This window comes from Acanthochromis polyacanthus, chromosome 18 (genome assembly GCF_021347895.1).
Source record: "Acanthochromis polyacanthus isolate Apoly-LR-REF ecotype Palm Island chromosome 18, KAUST_Apoly_ChrSc, whole genome shotgun sequence".
NCBI classification, from domain to species: domain Eukaryota; kingdom Metazoa; phylum Chordata; class Actinopteri; family Pomacentridae; genus Acanthochromis; species Acanthochromis polyacanthus.
In genome coordinates this window covers 24,003,243-24,024,104 of record NC_067130.1, presented here as the reverse complement: position 1 = coordinate 24,024,104, position 20,862 = coordinate 24,003,243, and the positions used below count along the sequence as shown (strand labels likewise).

The 20,862-nt window shown below is 38.9% G+C and overlaps 1 protein-coding gene across 1 annotated transcript; it reads right to left on the bottom strand.

Moving 5' to 3' along the window:
• Positions 1–1,287: 1,287 nt before the first annotated feature.
• On the bottom strand, positions 1,288–20,607 carry sptlc1 (serine palmitoyltransferase, long chain base subunit 1). Its single transcript, XM_022219404.2, has 15 exons — positions 20,517–20,607; positions 17,298–17,405; positions 17,121–17,215; positions 15,754–15,847; positions 15,589–15,661; positions 9,317–9,449; positions 6,852–6,981; positions 6,483–6,572; positions 5,084–5,191; positions 4,529–4,624; positions 4,020–4,116; positions 3,758–3,812; positions 3,406–3,523; positions 2,366–2,439; positions 1,288–1,903 (listed from the first exon to the last, which is right to left on the bottom strand). The coding sequence occupies exons 1-15, from the start codon at positions 20,568–20,570 to the stop codon at positions 1,810–1,812; spliced, it is 1,419 nt and encodes a 472-aa protein (XP_022075096.2). The 5' UTR covers positions 20,571–20,607; the 3' UTR covers positions 1,288–1,809.
• Between the last annotated feature and the right edge of the window lie 255 nt (positions 20,608–20,862).

Genomic DNA, 20,862 nt, shown 5'->3' with positions numbered 1-20,862 from the left:
CTAGGGCCATTAACAGCCAAACATCAAGCCCATTCCAGGAATGTTGGTGTCATCTGTAATTCCTATCTGACATTTGACAAACATATTAATTCCATAGTAAAAATAAGGCTGCTTTCAGCTGTGGAACATTGCCAAACTGAAATCCATCATCTGTCTTAATGACATGAAGACTGACACCACTACATTGTTTTGAAATACTTCTAAATCTCCTCAAAGGCTAGATTGTACCTTACTATACCTGGATATTACCCACTTCTCTCTGCCTTATCTACAGGTATGCAGAATGCTGCTGCAAGATTTTTCACTGGTACCAAAGCAATGGAAAAAATTACACCTGTATCTGCATCTCTACAGTGGCTACTAGTTATATACAGAACTGATCTGTATATAATCTAAATTTGAAATGAACTTGAATTGCCTTTGGAACAGCCTTCCTCTTTCAACCAAACATTTCTATACTTGCATCTCTACACTAGCTACTAGTTAAATACAGAATTGATTTGTATATAATCTAAATTTGGAATTAACTTGAATTGCCTGTTGACCAGCTTTCCTCTATTTGTAATTTCAATGAAAACCTTAACATGTTCATTTTGCAATGGTTTTTCCAACACTCTTAATAGCTCCAATATATCATATTTAGGTTTTATAAAATGTCCTTACCAGTTGCTCTATTGTTCTGTTTTGGTAATTACTTATGTTAAAATGAGATTTTACTAGATTTGTCCTCTTAACATTTTGTACATAATTGTGTTACTGACTGTCTGATAACATTTACATCGCTTTGGTCAACTCATGTTGTTATAAACAACCAGTTATGCAGTTGGGCCAGTCGAGGTTTGAAATAAGGACAGCTATCCAAGCATGTGTCCAATAATTTTGCATGTAATGACTATTTGGTCTTAATAAAACTATGTTGACTACTCTGATAGAGCTCATGATTCATCAAGGGAAGCTTTAATAGAAACAATTCTCCTGTATAAACCTGGAACAGCTGACCTGTCAGAAATGTAAAAAGATATATTTTACATAATTTACCATCAGATCCTGCAGTCACAGCTGCTGTGCCACATTTATATTACACTGATATCTAGATAAATATATTTTCTTTCACAGATCACAACAGAGCCATCATCATGATACAATTTCCACAATGTACTCAGGTTATCTTGTGGAAGTACCAGAATTTTAAAAAAGTCCTGCTGGATTCTTGGTTGGTTAGTCTTTTCAAAATATGAAGTGTTGTAACTCTAAATGTACAATAATGATGACACACAAAATTACCTCTTTCAAATGAGATATATTGACTTTTAATAAGGGTAAAATGGTCAGAAATGCAGTAACCTAACAAAAGAGAAGGAACACATAACAAAAAACAAACAAATAATCCAGTAGTAAATTTGTGAGAAAGGAGTGTATTTCTGGTAAAACAAGCATTGACATTTAAAACCTTAACATCAACTGCAAACATCTTTTAAGAAAAGTCATCTTTGGCCAGTACAAAAAAAAATCTAAACTCACATGGTCTGCAGAAAGTGTAATTCTCAAACATTTCTTTTTAAGTGCTTGGAGGTTATTTTTGTTTACAGCAGAAAAATGAGTTCTGAGAGTCCTGCTAAAGCCTCTCTTGTGGCACATGATGTAGAGAATTATCAAGAGACAATCAAAAATGATCCTCATGTCACATCCAGAGTGAAGAGCTCAGTCTGTGGGTTAGAGCGTCTAGGAGGCATGCTCTTTTCACAGTGATATTCTACCCAGTCGATGAAGAGGACTCCTTCTCAAGCTACAGTACCAAATACTACACTGTCATTTGAGGAGGGCTGAGGCTGCCTCTTTGATGCAAGACACAACCTTCTGGATATCCTCCTCCGTCTGTTCGATGGTGATCACGACTCTGATGCTAAAGACACAGAAGTGGGAGTGTGAGACACAGCAGGACAGTGTCAAGGTTAATGGCATGTTTAGAAAACCAGTCAGTTTCAATATTTGGACTTCTTTGTCTTCAAATATGACCTTACACAATTGTGAAGCTTTTAAAAAAGTTGAAAAATGTAACTCTTTGCTCCCTTACATATTTGCTCTTTTTACTGATGACCAGCAGCTCCCCCACTGAAGTTCATTTATATATCTGTATTTTCTCTGCTCTTTTGCCTCTTTACTTTCTCAACAAATGTAAACATAATTTGTTGACCATAAAGATGCAATACTACATTTTAAAAATACATTCTATAACAAAAGGCTCCCATTTTTTAGGGATTATTTTAATGATGGATTAATGCAAATCTGAGACACATATAAAGTAAGAAACTGCTTAAGGACACTGAACCCACAACCCAGCAGAGGAGTGTGTGTGTACTCTTACCTGGGCGGGGGGAGAAAGCGCTCCTCTTTATCAAGGTATCGAGCAAGGGTCAGAACCACATGTTTTTCCAAACACTGTCAAAGAAATCAAGGAAAACAACAAATTTGTGGACACATCATTATAAGTCATCATTAGAATGATGAGGATTCTGAATCAATTGAACACAACTGCCAACTTAGTTTGGCAATGTGGTCACAATTACTTGTCTACACAGGGGGCAATGTAGGCTGGACAGCATTTTCCTTTGAATAAATGAAATCATTTTTTTTAAAGTGGCATTTTGTGGTTTCTTGGGTTATCTTTGTGTACTTTAGATTAAGATTAGTTTGATGATCTGAAACATTTAAGTGTGACAAATATGCAAAAACTGAAGACTTCTGTAGGCTGACATACTTCTGCATGGTAGATTTCCAAGCAAAAAATGGTAAATAGTAGGGCTGCAGCTATTAATTATTTAGTAATCGAGTATTTTATCAATTATTCTATTAATCGAGTAATTGGATTCCGCTGCGGACTTATCAGTTGGAAATTATGCAATGACTGGGAAGCCTTGGCGGAATACTGCACTCTTTGAGTGCTGGTATGGACTCAAATGCAGCTGGATCTCAATATCTTTCCAAGATCCACCCCCACTCTACTTTCCATTGGCTAATGATATTAGAAAAAGCTATGCTCCTCTCATTTCATTGGTAGATGAACTCAATTGGCAATGTAGTTTGTAATTTTTGTCTTCATTTGGAACTGTAACGTTGTAAATACATCTAAACAAATAAATCTAAAAAAAATAATAAAACACTGTGATAAAGTTTTATATTTCAGATTTTCATAACCATTTTCATTAAAATCAAAACAAAAACGCCTTTAAATATCTCAGTTTACATGTAATGAGTCTTTCTTGAATAACAGACAGAAAATGTATTTTTTTTTCACAATGTTCTAATTTTTGGAGATGTACTACTATATGACAAAGATGAACTGTCTTTGAGAGGGGCAGAGGAGATATTCTTGCCTCTCGGCTATCTGCAACAGATATGACTTACGTAATCCACAATGCTGTGCAGCAGCTGCAGGTCAGAGTTTCTGTAGCCTGAACTTCTCTCCAGCTGTAAGTGAAGAGCCGGGGCAAAAGGTACTCCTACTAACTTCAGACCTGGAGTTCTGTTACACAAGCATAATCACAAAAACAAACACTATGACATAAATGAACAGCAACACACTGAGGACGCAAGACTGAAAGTCATTACAATATTAAATAAGTAATCGGTCTGTTTAGTATCTATGGAAGACATCTTTAGTAATTACCTCTCTTAGCAAAGATCACATTTAAAACTTCAAATAAATATCAAAGATAAATTGGTCATCTTCGTCACAAAAAAGTATATATGAACTTACCCCTGTAAATCCATGTAAACATGTTTACACTTTTCTCTCAGAACAGTGAAAATATCTGCAGAACAGAGGATTGGTGGATGGATTAGTGGCAATGAAATAAAATTGCCTCTAAATTAATGGTCAACAGGTGTCAGAAAAGGAAATCCCTTTCTCGAAGAACAGTTTGTCTCAAATATAGATCTCTTCAAAACTGAGGCTATTAAATGTCATCTGAACTGTAAAGGTGTATATTGGACTATGCAGCTAAAAACAGATCATTTACCTGGATTCTCTTCCATGATGTTGAGAGCCTCAATGGCAGCAGCGGCCAGCATGGGAGGCAGCGAGGCAGAGAAACAGTAGCCCTGGCCTGACAAACGCTACAAAACACACAAGAGACTACGTTTTGCTACAGCACAGTTGATGTCTTTGTAATTACTACTCCAGCTAACACTGATGAAAAGAAAAAAATACCGATCTATCAAGGTAATAACTAATACATCCTTGATTCCACCCCACTCAAGTCAATAGTTGGTAATTAAGTAGATTCTACTCACTTTGGGCAACTCACAAAATAATGTGCCATACGAGTAACTATATACATCTATGCAGAAAACCAGTCCAAACACAATTTTGAAAGTCAAGTGCAAAAAAAATGTTAGGATGAGTAGTAAATATCATTTATCCACATTAGGGATGTATATCAACATTTCTACACTATGAAAACTGCTTTACAAGAACATTTATAGTCATGTATTCAACATGTATCAATAAAACATTTGCTGAGCTAACCTGATGGTCAATGACAAAAGAGCGCCCACAGCAGAAGCCTCCAATAGAAGCCACAGCATTTTCCATGTTAGCACTGATCAGGTCAATGTCATCTATCTGCATGGAGTACAAATGGTATGATAGCATTATTAACCATATACAACTCAAATTCATCACAAACACAAATATGCTCAAAATGTATTCCAAAGGGAAAAACTGATCAAGTCTACTCTAGAGCTCAAATCCACACATTTAATCTATTAGTGAAATCATGACTATAAACCAATACTGGAAACAATGAATTTTATCACCATACGTGTGACAGGGGAAGGCATGTATAATGCTGACAGCTTAGCATCATTAAAAAAGTTTTTCTTTTTCTTTTTAATGGAAAAGACAAGGGCAATGGGCTAAAGTATACTGTGTTGGTAATTTATCTGTCCATTGGTTTAGCCATTCACCAACTGGTATAGCCAAGTACCCCCAAAAGAAAAATTACATCACATTTTTAATCAGCTGTTTAGCCTTAGACTGCAAGTATACAGAAGTTCTCTGTCTAAAGTTGAGCAAACTTACATTGACCCCAAAGTGTTCAGTGACTCCTCGACCGTGTTCTCCCAACACACCAAAAGACATGCTCTCCTCCAGAAAGATCCGCACCTTGTATTTGTACTTGAGACTCACCTGGAAGTTATAAAAATTCCAAACATGGGCAACAGAGCAGAGAAATCTTGAAAATATGACAGTCCTAGAAAAATCATGCTTTTTTTAGATGTAGCAGAATCAATGCCCTGCAATCTACAGTATGGACTCTAAATCTTTAGTCATTAATGCTATACAACAGCTCAGTCATCTACTGAGTGGCCAGACCTCTGTACACACAATGTCTACCAATCAGCCACATAATGATGACCACTGAAAAACATCGATCATCTTGCTGTAATGCAGTGTTCTGCTGGGAAACCTTGAGTTGTGACATTCATGTGGATGCTTGACATGTACCACACACCTAAACATTGCAGGTCAAGCATGCTTCCAACCACACCCCTCATGACAACATTGATGCCAGTAGTCACCTGACTGCGGTGCTGGAGATGCTGTGTTTCTCATTGTTTTTTTAAATATTTTATTTTTTGCCTTTATTAGATAGTCACAGTGAAGGTCAACAGGAAACACGGGAGAAGAAGAGTGGGGGGGAAGACATGCAGCAAAGGGCTGCAGGCTGGAATCGAACCCGGGCCGCCTCGTCGGAGACCAGCCCCTGTACATGGGTCGCCCGCTTAACCCGATGAGCTATACAGGCGCCCCTCTTCTCGTTGTTTTTATAACAATGACAACAAAGAATCTTTTTGAACTCCCCCATCGCACCCCGACACACCGCAAAAACTGCCCATGAGTGGCCTGGGAAAAACGACAGAATTCAGGTGTTCACCTGGGTTCCACACTCCCCAGATCCAAGTCTTACTGAGCATCTGTGGGATGTGCCAGGATAAACCTGATCTACAGGTCCCACCCTGCAACCCACAAGACGCACAGAATTCACTGACACCATCCTGGTGCCACAGCACCTTCCCAGAGGTCCAATGTCCATTTCCTACTCAGAGGAGTTTCAGCAGCATAAAGGGGATCAACACAATATTAGGCAGGTGGTCATGATGTAATGCCTGATTGGTGTATACTGCTCAGCTTATAAATAACTTCTGTTATTTAACTGATTGAAGGTGAGTCATTACTCAATAGTACCAACATAACTTGTTCAGTATCCTTTTGAAGTGCTGAAGTGATCAATCAACCCTACCAGACACATGAAAACTTTCCAAGGATGTACACATGCCTCCTAATAATCACTAAATATCAGCCTACTTCACACCACCTCTGACAAGATACTAAACCTCACATGTTTGTAAATCAATGGCAATACATTTATTGTGGAATATAATAAACAGAATTTGAGGTTCATTCGATTTCTATTTACCAGTTCAGTGAGAGGACAGATGTCGGCAGTGTTGATGTACAGTCCCTCCACTACAATGAATTTCCGGGTCACTCGGGCTTTACGAGGATTCTGTAACAGGAACAAAGTAAGTTAGTGTATAAATATTATATAAAAATTTAGCACTGGCACAATTACAGTGATGTTGATTTAGATGCACTGTCCTTGAAAAAAGCAAACTAAAAATAAGGCCAACAAGAAAGACAGACATGGCATTAGTTATTAAACAGGATTATTATAAAAACAATTTGCAGTTTAAATATTTTGGACTGCCTTTACAGGCATGACAGTACAGGACAAACTGCGGCACTCACACCGAGTAATTCTTAAACTAAACAGCCTTGTACTAACCTTCTGGTCTTCCACCTCTTGCTCCTTGAGCAGCCTCTCCAGATCCTCCATGTCATTGTGTTTAAAGTATTTGATGAAACTGCGGGATGCTTGAAGACCTTTCTGGATGGAGAAACAGGCTGCTTCATCCCTGAAGACATAACACAAAATTATAGTACAAGAAATATAAAATTATGGAACCAGAATCCATCAAGTAACACCTGCATATAAACTAATCAGGCACAGCATTGAAATTGCCCGTCTAGAATTGTGTAGATCCCCTTTGTAACTGTCCAAAAGATAGGTCTTAAGATTTTTCTAAAAGTTTGCTCTTAAACTCTACCCGTCAGAAGTTTGGACACACCTTCTCATTCGAGGGATTATATTTATCTTAATTATTTTCTACATTGTAGGCTAATACTGAAGACATTAGAATCATGAAAGAATACACATGGAATTATGTAGTAAACAAAGTGTTCAACAAAATCCCAGTGTTTTATCCCAGTCTAAGTAGCCCCCTTTTGCTTTGAACACTCCTGGCATTCTCTCGATGAGTTTCATGAGGTAGTCACCTGGAATGGGTTTTCAACAGTCTTGAAGGACTTCATCAGTTAAGTGTGCCTTCAATTTTGAATAAATTTCCAACAGTGTCACCAGCAAAGCACCCCCACGCCATCACACCTCCTTCTCCATGCTTCACGGTGAGAACCATGCATGTAGACACCATCCGTTCACCTTTTCTGGTCTCACAAAGACACGGCAGGTGGAACCAAAAATCTCACATTTGGACTTATCAGACCAAAGCGGAGGCTTTCATCACTGTCCATTCCTTGTGTTTTTCTTGGCCCAGTCAATTAGAAGAATTTATGTGGGCTGAACTTATCCTCAGCAGCAGAGGTGACTCTTGGTTTTCCTTTCCTGTGATGGTCCTCATTAGAGCCAGTTTGATGGATTTTGCAACTGCACTGAAGTTACATTCAAAGTTGTTGCAATTTTCTGGACTGACTGACATGTCATGAAGTAATGATGGACTGTCAATTCTCTTTACTCAGTGGAGTGCTTCTTGCCATAATATCAATTACAACAGTAGTCAAATACGGCTGTCAACTTTGTACTAAACCTACCACTGCAAAACACAACTGAAGGTCTGAAGCACATTAAGAAGGCAAGAGTGCAAAGCTGTCATCAAAGCAAAAGGGGACTACTTTAAAGAATCTAAAGTTCAACCTGTTTAGTCGTTCAACACTTTTTTGTTTACAACATAATTCCATATGTGTTCATTCAAAGTTTTGATGTCTTTAGTATTAATCTACAACATAGAAAAAAAAAAATTTTTTAAACAATTGCATGAGAAGGTGTGTCCAAACTTTTGACTGGTACTGCATATTGTGCCATAGTTTCATTCATGTTTGAATTCACAGTCATTAAAACTGATTAAAAGCACAATATATCGGATGTTAAAAAAACTAACCTTGAAAACATACAGCTCTAAAATTGATGCTTGGTTACAAAATATAATTATGTTTATCATAAGGTTTATTTGAGGAAAAAGATAGTAGTCAAATGACTTTTGTTTAGTTAAAGGGCACACCTGTGGTATTATGGGTCACATGCAATACAGCTGCAGAGGGAAAATGGTTGTATTTATATAGCACTTTTATCCAAAGCGCTTTACATGATACGTCACATTCACCCATACATTCACACACTGATGGCGGAAGCTGCCATGCAAGGCGCTAACCACGACCCACCAGGAGCAATTAGGGATTCGGTGTCTTGCTCAGGGACACCTCGACATGAGCTCGACGGGCCGAGGATCGAACAGGCAACCTTCCAGTTACAAGACGGCCACTCTACCCACTGAGCCATGCCGCCCCATCTTGCCGCCTCTATATTGCTACAGAGAAAAACCATACGACCCAAAATAAATATTCTGCATTATATAGGCACAAACAGCACTTGGGTCTTTCAACTTTTAATTGTTTCATATTTGTTTATAATATTTGCTGAAGTGCTTTGTATGGACAGTTTAACGCATTGTTGTGGCAAGGTAGCATATTTGGACCCACCAATTGACTAAAACTAGCTGGAGAGATTTATTGTTTGAGTCCATATAATTACAGATACTTCATTGGGAAACTTTTTCAGTGTCTGCTGACTAGAGTTGAAAATAAATGTTCTCCATCTGTGTGAAATGTAACCTTCATTCCATCAAACCTGTGACTACTCTATCAAACTGAGATCTGGTAAATTTGGAGGTCAGGTCAACGCTTTGGGATCTTTGTTGTGTTCCTTGAGTCGTACTCAATTCGACCATCAGTGATTTTAATGCTGTGGCTGATTAGTGTAAACATGTTTGCAGGTTGCATACAGCAGATGTGTTTTTCCGTGGGCCTAAGTCTCACAGAGAATAAAAGGTGGATGCTTTGCAAGACTGAATCTTAGCTTAATATTGTTCTATTCCTGTTACCAGAGGCAACACTCACACAAAGATGATGTCCCCCCTCTTGGAGTAAGCAGGGATTGCGCTAGCAATGGTTGCAAAGCCATATGAATAGATAATGGCCTCTTCTGTTTTCATGAATTTGGCCAGACGACTCTCCAGCTCCAGGTGAACATCTGCGGAAGAAAAACAATACAGCAGTAAGTCAATTACAGCACAGCTCACTGTTATTTAGATTTACTATGACATAACATATTCAGGCTCACAGAGAAAGGAGTGGCTTCTTGAAAGGTAACAATAAACGGACACACTGAGGATGCAGACAAATAAGCAACTATGGGTTAATAACCAACTCTAAATGTACAAAAGAAGAATGTTGGGATAAGAAGGATAAGAAACAATATTGTCCCAATGTTTGAATAAATACAATTAGTCACCTAATAATTTCGGACTCGCTGTCATTTTAGATTAAATCAAAAATTGTCCAGAACAATCTCTCATTCACTTAACTTGTTCATCAATTTGCAACATGACTTAGTAAGTGGCAATATACTAGTGAAACCACATCTGAACCATGATCATTCAGTCATGTTTAACTGCTCTTCACCAGCACCTGTGATAGCAGCTCTGTTTCTTCTTCTCATTAATGATTCAACATTTTAAGAGGATTTTTAAAACTGTTAATAACAATATAATTTTTAATCGTTTTTGATGAGGTAGAGGGTGTGGTAAACAGATGACAGTATAGGAAAAATATAACATCAGGAAAGACTTGAAAGGCATCAAAGATGAAGATTCCTAATGTTTGTGCTCCAACGAGAGGGGATTCTCACCGAAGAACTCTGAATGAACACATATGGAATAATGCAACAAACAAAGAAGTGTTAAATAAGTCAAAACATGTTTTATATTTTAGATTCCTCAAAGTAGCCACCCTTTGCTTCAGTGACAGCTTTAAAAACTCTTGGCATTCTCTCAATTGCGTTTCATGAGTTAGTCACCTGAAATGGTTTTCACTTCGCAGGTGTGTTTTGTCAAGGTTAATTTGTGGAATTACTTGCCTTCTTAATGAGGTTGGGACCATCAGTTGTTTTGTGCAGAAGTCAGGTTTGTACACAGTTGAAAGGCCTACTTGACAACTGTTAGAATCCATATTATGGCAAAAAAAAAAAACAATCAGTTAAGTAAGGAGAAATAACAGTTCATCATTACTTTACGAACTGAAGGTCAGTCAGTTCCGAAAATTGCAAAAACTTTGAATGCACAGTTGTGTTCAAAATAATAGCAGTCCCACATTACTAGCAAGATAAATCACTGTAGAATTATTCACTGAAAGGGTGTGTTCAAAAAAACAGCAGTGCTGAGTTATAGTGAGGTCATTGATTATGTGAAAAAAATAGGTGTGAAACAGGCGACCCTTATTTAACGTTAAAGGCAACTGACGCTGCATATGCTGGCTGTGCATTTGTCCTTGAAAAACAGAGTAAAATGGGTCATTCAAGATACTGTTCAGAAGAAGAGTGTTCTTTGATTAAGAAATTAATAAAAGAGGGGAAAACCTATAAAGAAGTGTAGAAAATGATAGGCTGTTCAGCTAAAATGATATCAAACTCTTTAAAATGGCAGCCAAAACCAGAAAGGCAAGGAAGAAAAATAAAAATGAGAGAATAACCAAAATGGCAGAGGCTCAGCCAATGATCAGCTCCAGGAGGATCAAAGAAGATCTAAGGTTGCCTGTGAGTACTGTAACAATCAGATGATGTCCACATGAAGTCAAGGTACAATCAAGAAGCCTCCGCCAAGTCCCATTGTTAAAAAAAAATGTGCTGAAGTGGTTACAATTTGCCAAAGAACACATTGACCTGCCTAAAAAGAAATGGTATAATATTTTGTGGACTGATGAGGGTAAGATTGTTTTTTGGGTCTAAGGGCCACAGACAGTTTGTCAGATGTCCTGCAAACACTGACTTCAAGCCACAGTACACAGTGAAGACGGTGAAGCATGGTGGTGCAAGCATCATAATATGGGGATGTTTCTCGTATTACAGTCCCTGACAAAAGTCTTGTTGCATAAGCTGTGCTTACACTAGGGAAAATTTGTCTCTAGCCACTGTGGCTAAAGTGCTAGAATTTTGTTTAGCCACATTTAGCCACACTTTTTCAGTATCTGTACTGCGGCGCGCGAAGTTGTGGACAAAAGACAAGACAGTTAAGGACATCATCTTGGGCTTTGGGGAACACTGATACAATATATTTTTCACCCTTTTCTGACAGTTTATAGAACAAATAATTAATCACTCAATTGAGAAAGTAATGGACGGATTCAAAAACAATGAAATGACCAATTAATTGCCAGCCAAATAGCAGCTGAAGGCCTGAATAGCAATAATACAGGAAGAAAAAAAACACATGGGTTAACAAGCTGGGATGCACAAGGACCAGAGGATTGGGGATGAGGGAAGTGTATGTGCACGTGTGTGTGTGTGTGTGTGTGTGTGTGTGTGTGTGTGTGTGTGTGTGTGTGTGTGTGTGTGTGTAGCAAAGGGGGAGGGGTGTCGGTGGAAATGGAGTAAGCCAGGTGCAGAGAGCGAGAGCTGCAGTCTGAATCCTTTTTTCTGATTGGCTGAGACGAGACACGCGACAGTGTGCATCTATTAATGATTGGAAGCATTCAGGTCGTTCCGGTTATACTCGGTAGCGCTCTTCAGTAAAGGAGACGCGGTTTGTTATTTTCTTTGATTATCACTCGGCAAATTACGAAAAAGTTGTAAGTTAACCCTTTTTTCACATTTATTAGGCAAAATTAGCTTCGCCACCTTGGTTAAACATGCTAAAAACGGCTTCACCATCCTGAGGAAGGCTTCGCCTCTGGCGAAGTGGCGAATGGCTAGCACAAGCACAGATAAGGATATACCAACCTTAAATGGCATATAACTTTATTTCTAATCAATCAGTTCTCACAAAAATGGTTCACTTTAATGTAAAGGGCTTTCACATTAATAACCCGCCATAAAGTGTCCTGATGTTCTCATCTTGGTAAAGCCCATGACATCTGTTTTTGCAAGGACAAAAGTCTTGTCATGTCTTTAAATGATTCAACCAATCACAGATTAGAAGTTCACCTGTGACAAATACTGTAACTGACACATTCCCAGGTGTATATAAAAAGAAACCCAAGACACAAGACCTTCATATGAAGCCCAACCTGACCCCGACAGCATGCCAAAGATCCAACCACAGACCAAAGTGCTGATCATCAAGAGCCTGAAGACCAAGTCTGCTGCTGAGGTGGCAGACAGCTTTAATGTATCCAAATGTCAAGTAGAGAGGATAAGAAAAAGATCTGAAGAAATTGGTGACATTTATGACAAGCCCAGGTCAGGTAGACACCTGTTAGAGAAGAGTATTTGTTGCTTCGACAGTCCAGGGTCAGCCCTTTTGCAACTGCAACAGAGTTACACGTGAACTGGTCGCCAGAAATCCCTGTATGTACAAGTACAGTTTGTCAAATTCTCTCACACAGTGTTCTCCATAGTCAAATTAGTGCATAGAAACCAGCATTAAACAGAAGACAACAAAAAATCGTGTTGTATTTGTCAAGGTCCACAGCTTGCAGGAAGGATGAACAATGAAAAGTGGCAGAAGGTTGATTTTTCTGATGAATCATCCATTGAACTGCAACCCAATCAACGCAAATCCTGCAGAAGCCGCACTGACCCAAGATTCACCAAGAAAACAGTCAAGTTTGGTGGAAGAAAAATCATGGTTTGGGGTTACATCCCGTATGGGGTGTATGAGAGCTCTGCAGAGTGGATGGAAACATCAACAGCCTGAAGTATCAAGAAATTCTTGCTGCCCATTACATCCCAAACTATAAGAGAGGGCAAATTCCGCAGCAGAATGGCGTTACTTCTCATACTTCAGCCTCCACATCAAAGTTCCTGAAAGCAAAGAAGGCCCAGGAGCTCCAGGATTGGCCAGTTCAGTCACCAGACATGAACATTATTGAGCATGTCTGGGATAAAATGAAGGAGAAGGCTTGGAAGATGAAATCGAAGAATCTTGATGCATTCTGGGAGTGACTGTTTTCTTTGCCATTTAAGATGACATGATCAATAAGTTATTTGAGTCATTGATGAGACATATGGATGCAGTCCTCCAAGCTCTGGAAGTCATACACAATATTAATTCTTTTTTGCATCCCCAGAATTGAAGTAATGGAGTGGCCAGCACAATCCCCGGACCTTAATCCCATAGAAAACTTGTGAGCTGACATAAAAAATGCTGTTCATGAGGCAAAACCAAGAAACGCAGAGGAATTGTGGGATGTAGTACAATTGTCCTGGGCTGCAATACCTGTTGGCCGTGGCCAGAAGTTGGTCGACTCCATGTACCATAGATGTGAAGCAGTTATCAGAAACTGTGGTTATAGAACTAAATATTAGTTGATGATTCTTAGGAAAGTTGAATCTTCAAGCATTTCTTAGTTTACACAGTACATTTTTGAGTTTGTAAAGAAAGATGTCAACACTGCTTTATTTAACACTATTTTTCTTGACTTTCTGTAAAATATTATCAAATTACTTTTTCCAATTTTCTTACTTTGAAATAGAATGTGCAGCTTCCCCAATGCATTTGTGTTCATTAAAATACAATTTATTTGAAGAATTTTGAGGTTTACTCACTTTTTTAAACACACTGCTATTATTATGAACATAACTGTATCCCCAAGTGCAGTCGCAAAAAACATCAAGCGCTATGACCAAACTGGCTCACATGAGGACCGCCCCAGGAAAGGAAGACCAAGAGTCACCTCCGCTGATGAGGATAATTTCATCTGAGTCACCAGCCTCAGAAATGGCAGGTTAACAGCACCCCAGATTAGAGCCCAGATAAATGCCATACAGAGTTCTAGTGGCAGACACATATCTACCTCAATTGTTCAGAGGAGATTGTCCCAATCATGCCATTGATGGTCAAATAGCTGCTAAGAAACCACTACTCAGGAAAAGCAACAAGCAGAAGAGATTTATTTTGGCCAAGAAACACAAGGAATGGACATTAGACCAGTGGAAATCTGTGCTTTGGTCTGACAAGTCCAAATATGAGATCTTTGGTTCCACCCACCATGTCTATGTGCAGCACAGAAAAGGTGAATGGATGGTCTTCTACATGCATGGTTCTCACCGTGAAGCATGGATGAGGATGTGTGATGGTGTGGGGGTGCTTTACTGGTGATACTGTTGGGGATTTATTCAAAATTGAATGCACACCGAACCAGCATGTCTACCACAGCATCCTGCAGCAACATGCCATCCCATCCGGTTTACATTTAGTTGGACCATCATTTGTTTTTCAACAGGACAATGACCCCAAGCACACCTCTAGGTAGTGTAAGGGCTATTTGACTAAGAAGGAGAATGATGGAGTGCTGCATTAGATGACCTGGCCTCCACAGTCACCTAACCTAAACTCAATTCAGATGGTTTGGGATGAGATCGACCGCAGAGTGAAGGCAAAAGGGCCAACAAGTGCCCGGCATCTCTGGGAACTCTTCAAGACTGTTGGAAGATGACTACCTCATGAAGCTCGTGGACAGAATGCCAAAGTAGTAATCAAAGACAAGGGTGCCTATTTTGAGGAATCGAAAATATGTTCTAACTTATATCACACTTCTTTGTTTACTACATAATTCCACGTGTTCATCCACAGTTTTGATGCCTTCAGTGAGAATCTACAATGTAAATAGACATGAACATAAACAAAAAACATTAAATTAGAAGGTGTGTTCAAATTTTTGACTGGTAGTGTGAGTGAACATTTAGTTATACTAAAAGGCATCATGCTGGCAATCTCAAGGGTATAGTAACATTTGGAAAACGGCAGTTTCCTGGTAGTGGTGCCCTTTCGGGTTGGGCGTTGTTTGGATTTTTTCCGATTCTGCTAATCGATTTCAGTTTACAACAATTCTTGATTCCAATTCTTTTAATTGGCTTGGTCAAAACAAATTATATGCTTATTTCACAGAAAAAAATGTGAAGTAATGACATAGTCAGTCATATTCGTACTCAGAACTATTTTTGAACAGTTTATATAGCTGATTCTACACTGTACCTTTATTCCACCCTGGTGCTCTCTTCTAGGGAAAGCAGCAATACAACTAAATTGTCTCCATTTGTATGACTGGTTAATAATACATTTAATACTTGAGGTTACTCTGTAAGTAATAGTTTTCGTTTTAAAATAAATCATTAGTGTTTATTTTCTCTTGTAAATCAGATGGTGAAATATTAACAGAGCTGACTTTTCACTCACCAAAAGTCCCATAGAAACCTCTTGGACCACACGTGCCCACGCCATATTTCATTAATGATGCTAAAGCCTTTTGCTGTAATAACGGGAAGAAAAACTAGTCAAAGATCCAATCAAACAAAAATTCAATGAAGAGTGACTCTTAAATAATGAATACTGACTACTGACCTTAACACGCTTATTGTCAAGGAGACCCAGGAAGTTAAATGATGCAAAATTAAGGCATTCTTTTCCATTAATGAGAATTTTGTGGCTCGGAGGTCTGTAATGAGAAACTGTGTTTAAATACTTGGCTTCACCCTGCAAGATAGAAAAATTCTGACAATAAATACCCAATGGTCTGCGTGGCAGTGGGTTTGGTTTTGCTCAGCTGCAGAATAGCTACGTTATGACCTCTATTTGAATAACACAAGTGATTGAAAAATGCTTAACCTCCATCCACATTCATATCTGCATCCAAACACTTAGTTTATGGTTGGAAGGTACTAGCACTGAGTTTGCTTACAATTTCACTTCAACCAGCTTTAAAGTTGTGAAAACCATATTCTTCCACTCTGACAGCATATTGTGTACAGTGGTGGAAAGAGTACTGAAAATGTGTACTCAAGTAGTTACATTACTAAAATATTAGTCAATTACAAGTACTTTACTAATGCTACTGATGTTAAAAAATAGTTCAGTAAAAGCAGAAAGTATTCTTCTCAAAGTATTAGTCACTTTTTAACTGCTGTAAATAGCAGGTACTTCAAATGAAAAGGGGAGATCTATGGAGCAAATATCTTCTTTCCCCAAAGTGCATTTGTTTGATAAATGGTTAGGAGGTCTGAATGATTCTAGCTAAGGCAATCTGTAATTTAAACAAATATACAACCATAGCAGGAATTTTGTCTGTTAAAACTAATAAAAATGATTTCAAACCTGTGTAGGAAAATATGAACTACTCCCACTGCACTGCAAACAAAGCCAGGCAAGGGCCGAAAACTCTTGGATTTTCTGTTCTGTTTAGGCAGGAACTAATTTTCCATTCATCCATCCATACACTGCTTAATCCTCATTGGGTTCATGGGAGACTGGAGTCTATCCCTGCTGACTTAGGGTGAAGGCTGGGGACACCCTGGACAAGCCACCAGTTTATAACAGGACAACACATAGAGACAAACACCACTCACATTCACACCTATGGAAAATTTAGAATCACCAATGAACCTCAGTATGTTTTTCGACTGTGGGAGGAAGCCGGAGTACTGACAGAAAACCCAGGCATGCACAGGAAGTACATTAATTTTCCAAGTTAACAAAATCTACCCAGCTTTGTTTGGATGTGCAATGGTCAGTGCTTACCTATCCACACTTGCTCTCAAATTGACACTGAAATCTGTCCCGACAGAATCAATTCAATCCTTATATTATCAGGTCAAGCATGACAATTAAGAACACCACCTCTTTAGGCCGATTTGGTCCTTGTGGAAATTTAGCTTGAGTCAATATTTAAAAGCAGTGTGTAAAGCAGACGCCATGTGTCCTGTGTGTTTTACCCTGTGACCACAACATAGTTGAGGGAGGGATGCTCTCTGGAAATAGCAGGAACTAAAGGCTCTGGTTGCCACTCCTCAATCAGGTCCTCCTTTTCCTGAAATGTGAAACCCCATGACATCACTTGGTGATACTTAAAAAACACTACTGATGTTTGCTTTTCACTGTGCTGAGCTTACCTTCTCGGTCAGTTTATAGCTTTCATGAAGTTTGTAGGTCTTAGAAAACAGCAGTCTGATAATCCACAGTATGAGGATCCCTTCCAGAATCAGGTGATAAGCAGGAGCCTGAGGAAGACAGGTGCACTAAGATTAGTTTGACGTCAAGTGATGGGTCAAAAGTCCATTTCAGAAACTGAACATCGAACATCACTGGCTTCATCAGTTTGTGACTACATTCTAGTCATTCACTGATAGGTCACTTTTCCGTTAATGTTCCTCACTGCATGCAAAGATAGCCCCACAGTAGACATGTATTGTTTGTCAATTACACAAGACTAGACAATACACCAAGTGATGTATAACCCAATAATAGACTGCATGTAAACTACTAGCAGCTGATCAAAGAATCAAATTTACTAACAGCCCAGTTTTCCTAACCAGTGAAAATGAAAGTTTGGGACTCAACCAGAGGACGGCAGCAATGTAACAAAATGTTTACCTGCAGATTGTTAATGGTCATTTTGTGTGACAGCTCACCTGTCTGAGGTGTAGAAAAATGGACAGTGGGAGCTACTGTTAGATCCTAATCGATCGATCACCATATGGCAATAATTTATATTTGAACCCAAAATTAAAAACTTTAAATTTAAATTATTCATTGGTCTATGCATAAATGTACACAGGTCTCTCTTTTTGGAGACACTTGGGGATCCTACTGCTGTGTGTTGCTCGAGGTATGCAATAAGCAAGGAAAAAAATAGTGCTTAACAACTGTAACTAACTCTCATTGCATGTGTGACAGCTTACCTGGCTGTCTGAAGTGAAGACAAGCATGCCTACCCAATGTGTGACTGGCCTGGAATGGTCTGCTCTCCATGCTCTTTCAGGTATGATTTAGAAATTTAAGAATTTAGTGAAGTTACTAATGCTGTTGTTCCACTTGTGCAAATGCAAGCAACGCTCATTCTTTGGAGACATACATTTGGATCCTACTGCTGTTTGATGCTGCAGGTAATAAAAGAAACTCACAGGAAACAGTCCAGCTGAAAGGAAGAAACTCCTGTGTGTTGTAGAGGGGATATCTCACACTACGTTCACTATTGGCAGTGCCTCTAATTTTAACAAAGAGATAACTTTTTAAATATCAGCTCAGTCTCAGAGGCAGTGAGGCATCCCCAAACCAGAACATTTTTACTTAACATCCTTCAAAGTTAAAATGAGGCTCTTGTACTGAGAAGTGGTCTACTGTCACTGTGGGCAAACAGCTGTTACTTTGGTTCATCTGTCCAGGACACATTATTGGAAAAATCCAGCTCTTTGCTTGTCAAGCTGGAATTTTATTCTAATGATCTTTTTGGACAATGAAGTCTTTTCCGTGGTACACCTCTCATGCAGGTCCATCCATTCTCTCTCTCTATACACTGCTTTATCGTCACTAGGGTCGCGGGGGGTGCTGGAGTCTATCCCAGCTGACTCGGGTGAAGGCAGGGGACACCCTAGACAGGTCGCCAGTCTGTCACAGGGCTACATATACAGACAGATAGTCACACTCACATTCACACCTACGGGCAATTTAGAGTCATCAATTGACCTCAGCATATTTTTGGACTGTTGGAGGAAGCCGGAGTGCCCGGGAAAAACCCAAGCATGCACAGGGAGAACATGCAAACTCCATGCAGAAAGATGCCGGGCTCAGGACAGGACTCGAACCAGGGATCTTCTTGCTGCAAGGCGAAAGGGCTAACCACTACCCCACTGTGCAACCCAAAGAGTTGGGGACATACATGCATTCAATGGCTGTCTTTTGGACTCGAACCATTGTCCTGTTTATGGGTCACCCACTCAACCAGTTCAGCTACAGAGACACCCCCTCATGCATGTCACATTTGTAAAATCTCTTTCTTATACTGTAGATGTAAGTCGTTAACACCAACAGCTGCAGTTCTTCTGACGAAATTTTGAGTTTTTTGGAGACTTCTTTTTACTTGAAATGGTCTACATTTGGAGTGAATTTGCTGGGAAGGAAAGTCCTAGATATCCTGGAAGCAGTTTAAAGTCTTTGCTCTTTGTAAAATAATTTCCTCACAGTTGAAAGATTTATTGCAAATAATTTAAAGAGGTTCCATGACAGATTCATAGGCATCCTCAATGTTGTTCTTTTGATCTTGGCATGAGGATGTCAGACATCTCAGTAGCAAACAGAACAGCAGACCCTAGAGACCCTAGATGTCAGAGGTTTAAATATGGTAGCTTCCACTTGTGATTCCCTAAGGAGGTTTTAATCTTTGGCATCTGATCTGGAACCCATGGCTATCAAATGGACAAATTTGAAAGTCCGATGAGTTTAGCTAATTTTTTTTCATATCACTAAATGTTTTTACTTATTTAAACTATGAAAATGACAGAATGTCAATTTTATCTACATCAGGAAATGTTATCTTATCGCCATATGTAAATAAATATATAAAATATGTAAATACATAAATAAAACAACAATTTCCATGTCATGTACTTAATTTATAACTGTTCAGATTAGAATGCTGTCACAAAACCAAACACTATACAGCATATAAATGACACAATAAATACTGAATGACAGTCTGACTGATGAACAACCATTTTTAATGTGCTCCTCTGGGTTGGAGGACAGCAGACATGTGAATGCTGCCACAGAAATGAATACAGGATTGCATCTGTATAGTTCATTTTTGTCAAAACATACTCGAATTAGAGAGGTTTATTATTTAGTGATATGAAACAGACCAAAGAATTCTGAAGTTAGATCACAACTGTTTTCAGTAATAAAAGGCAATTATACCATGTAGAGACAAATGCCACTGACAAAAGACAACAGTTCGTAATCGGGCCATTGTATGGGAATCTCCTTGACACGACAACAAATCCCCTCACACATTCAGCTTTATTATTTGATAGAACGCAGTAATTCGTGTAATTAATGAGTTTCGACAGCTTTTTCTACTTTCATAACCCGGATAAAACAACTTCCTCGTTGCTTCGTCTCTCCACGCTGACTTGCAGTGACGCAGGGAGCAGCCGATTGGTTGCCAGATTCCGCTGAACACCTTCCGCAGGCCACCGACATTTTGTGGCTAAAAGTTTACAATTATTCCCTCGGACAACGTAAAAAAATACTATCAAGCCAAGTATACGATGACACTATGAGTAGACGTCCGAAAATGGTTCTGCGTTATAGAGCAAAGAAGAAGAAAATCTTACCTCGTAAAATGCTTGCACCATTTCCACCAACACCCACTGCTGTCCGGACGCCATGTTTTTTTTCGTCTGTTACGTCATCAGCAATGCTGCATTGAAGTTCCACACGAGAAATAGTACACCTGAGCACCCATCAAAAAAAAAAAAACAAGGTCTGCCCTCAGCACCCAGCGTATAAATACTACTAGTCCCTTCATCACACTGTTCGCAAAAATACATTAGTAAATAAAGTACACGGGCAAATAAAAACAAAAATATGGATGAACCAGAACAAGCTGCACTGGCAAAGCACAATTATAATAAAACCCTAAAAAAAAGATGTGTTAGTGCTATGAGAGCAGTGTTTCTG

Excerpts from the sequence above, each read along its gene's own strand:
- sptlc1 (XM_022219404.2), bottom strand. The coding sequence starts at position 20,570 with ATGGCGTCCGGACAGCAGTGGGTGTTGGTGGAAATGGTGCAAGCATTT. Across the intron at positions 15,848-17,120 it reads AACTATGTTGTGGTCACAGG|ACCTCCGAGCCACAAAATTC; the intron begins GTAAAACACACA and ends TTCTCATTACAG. Across the intron at positions 15,662-15,753 it reads TTGACAATAAGCGTGTTAAG|CAAAAGGCTTTAGCATCATT; the intron begins GTCAGTAGTCAG and ends CCGTTATTACAG.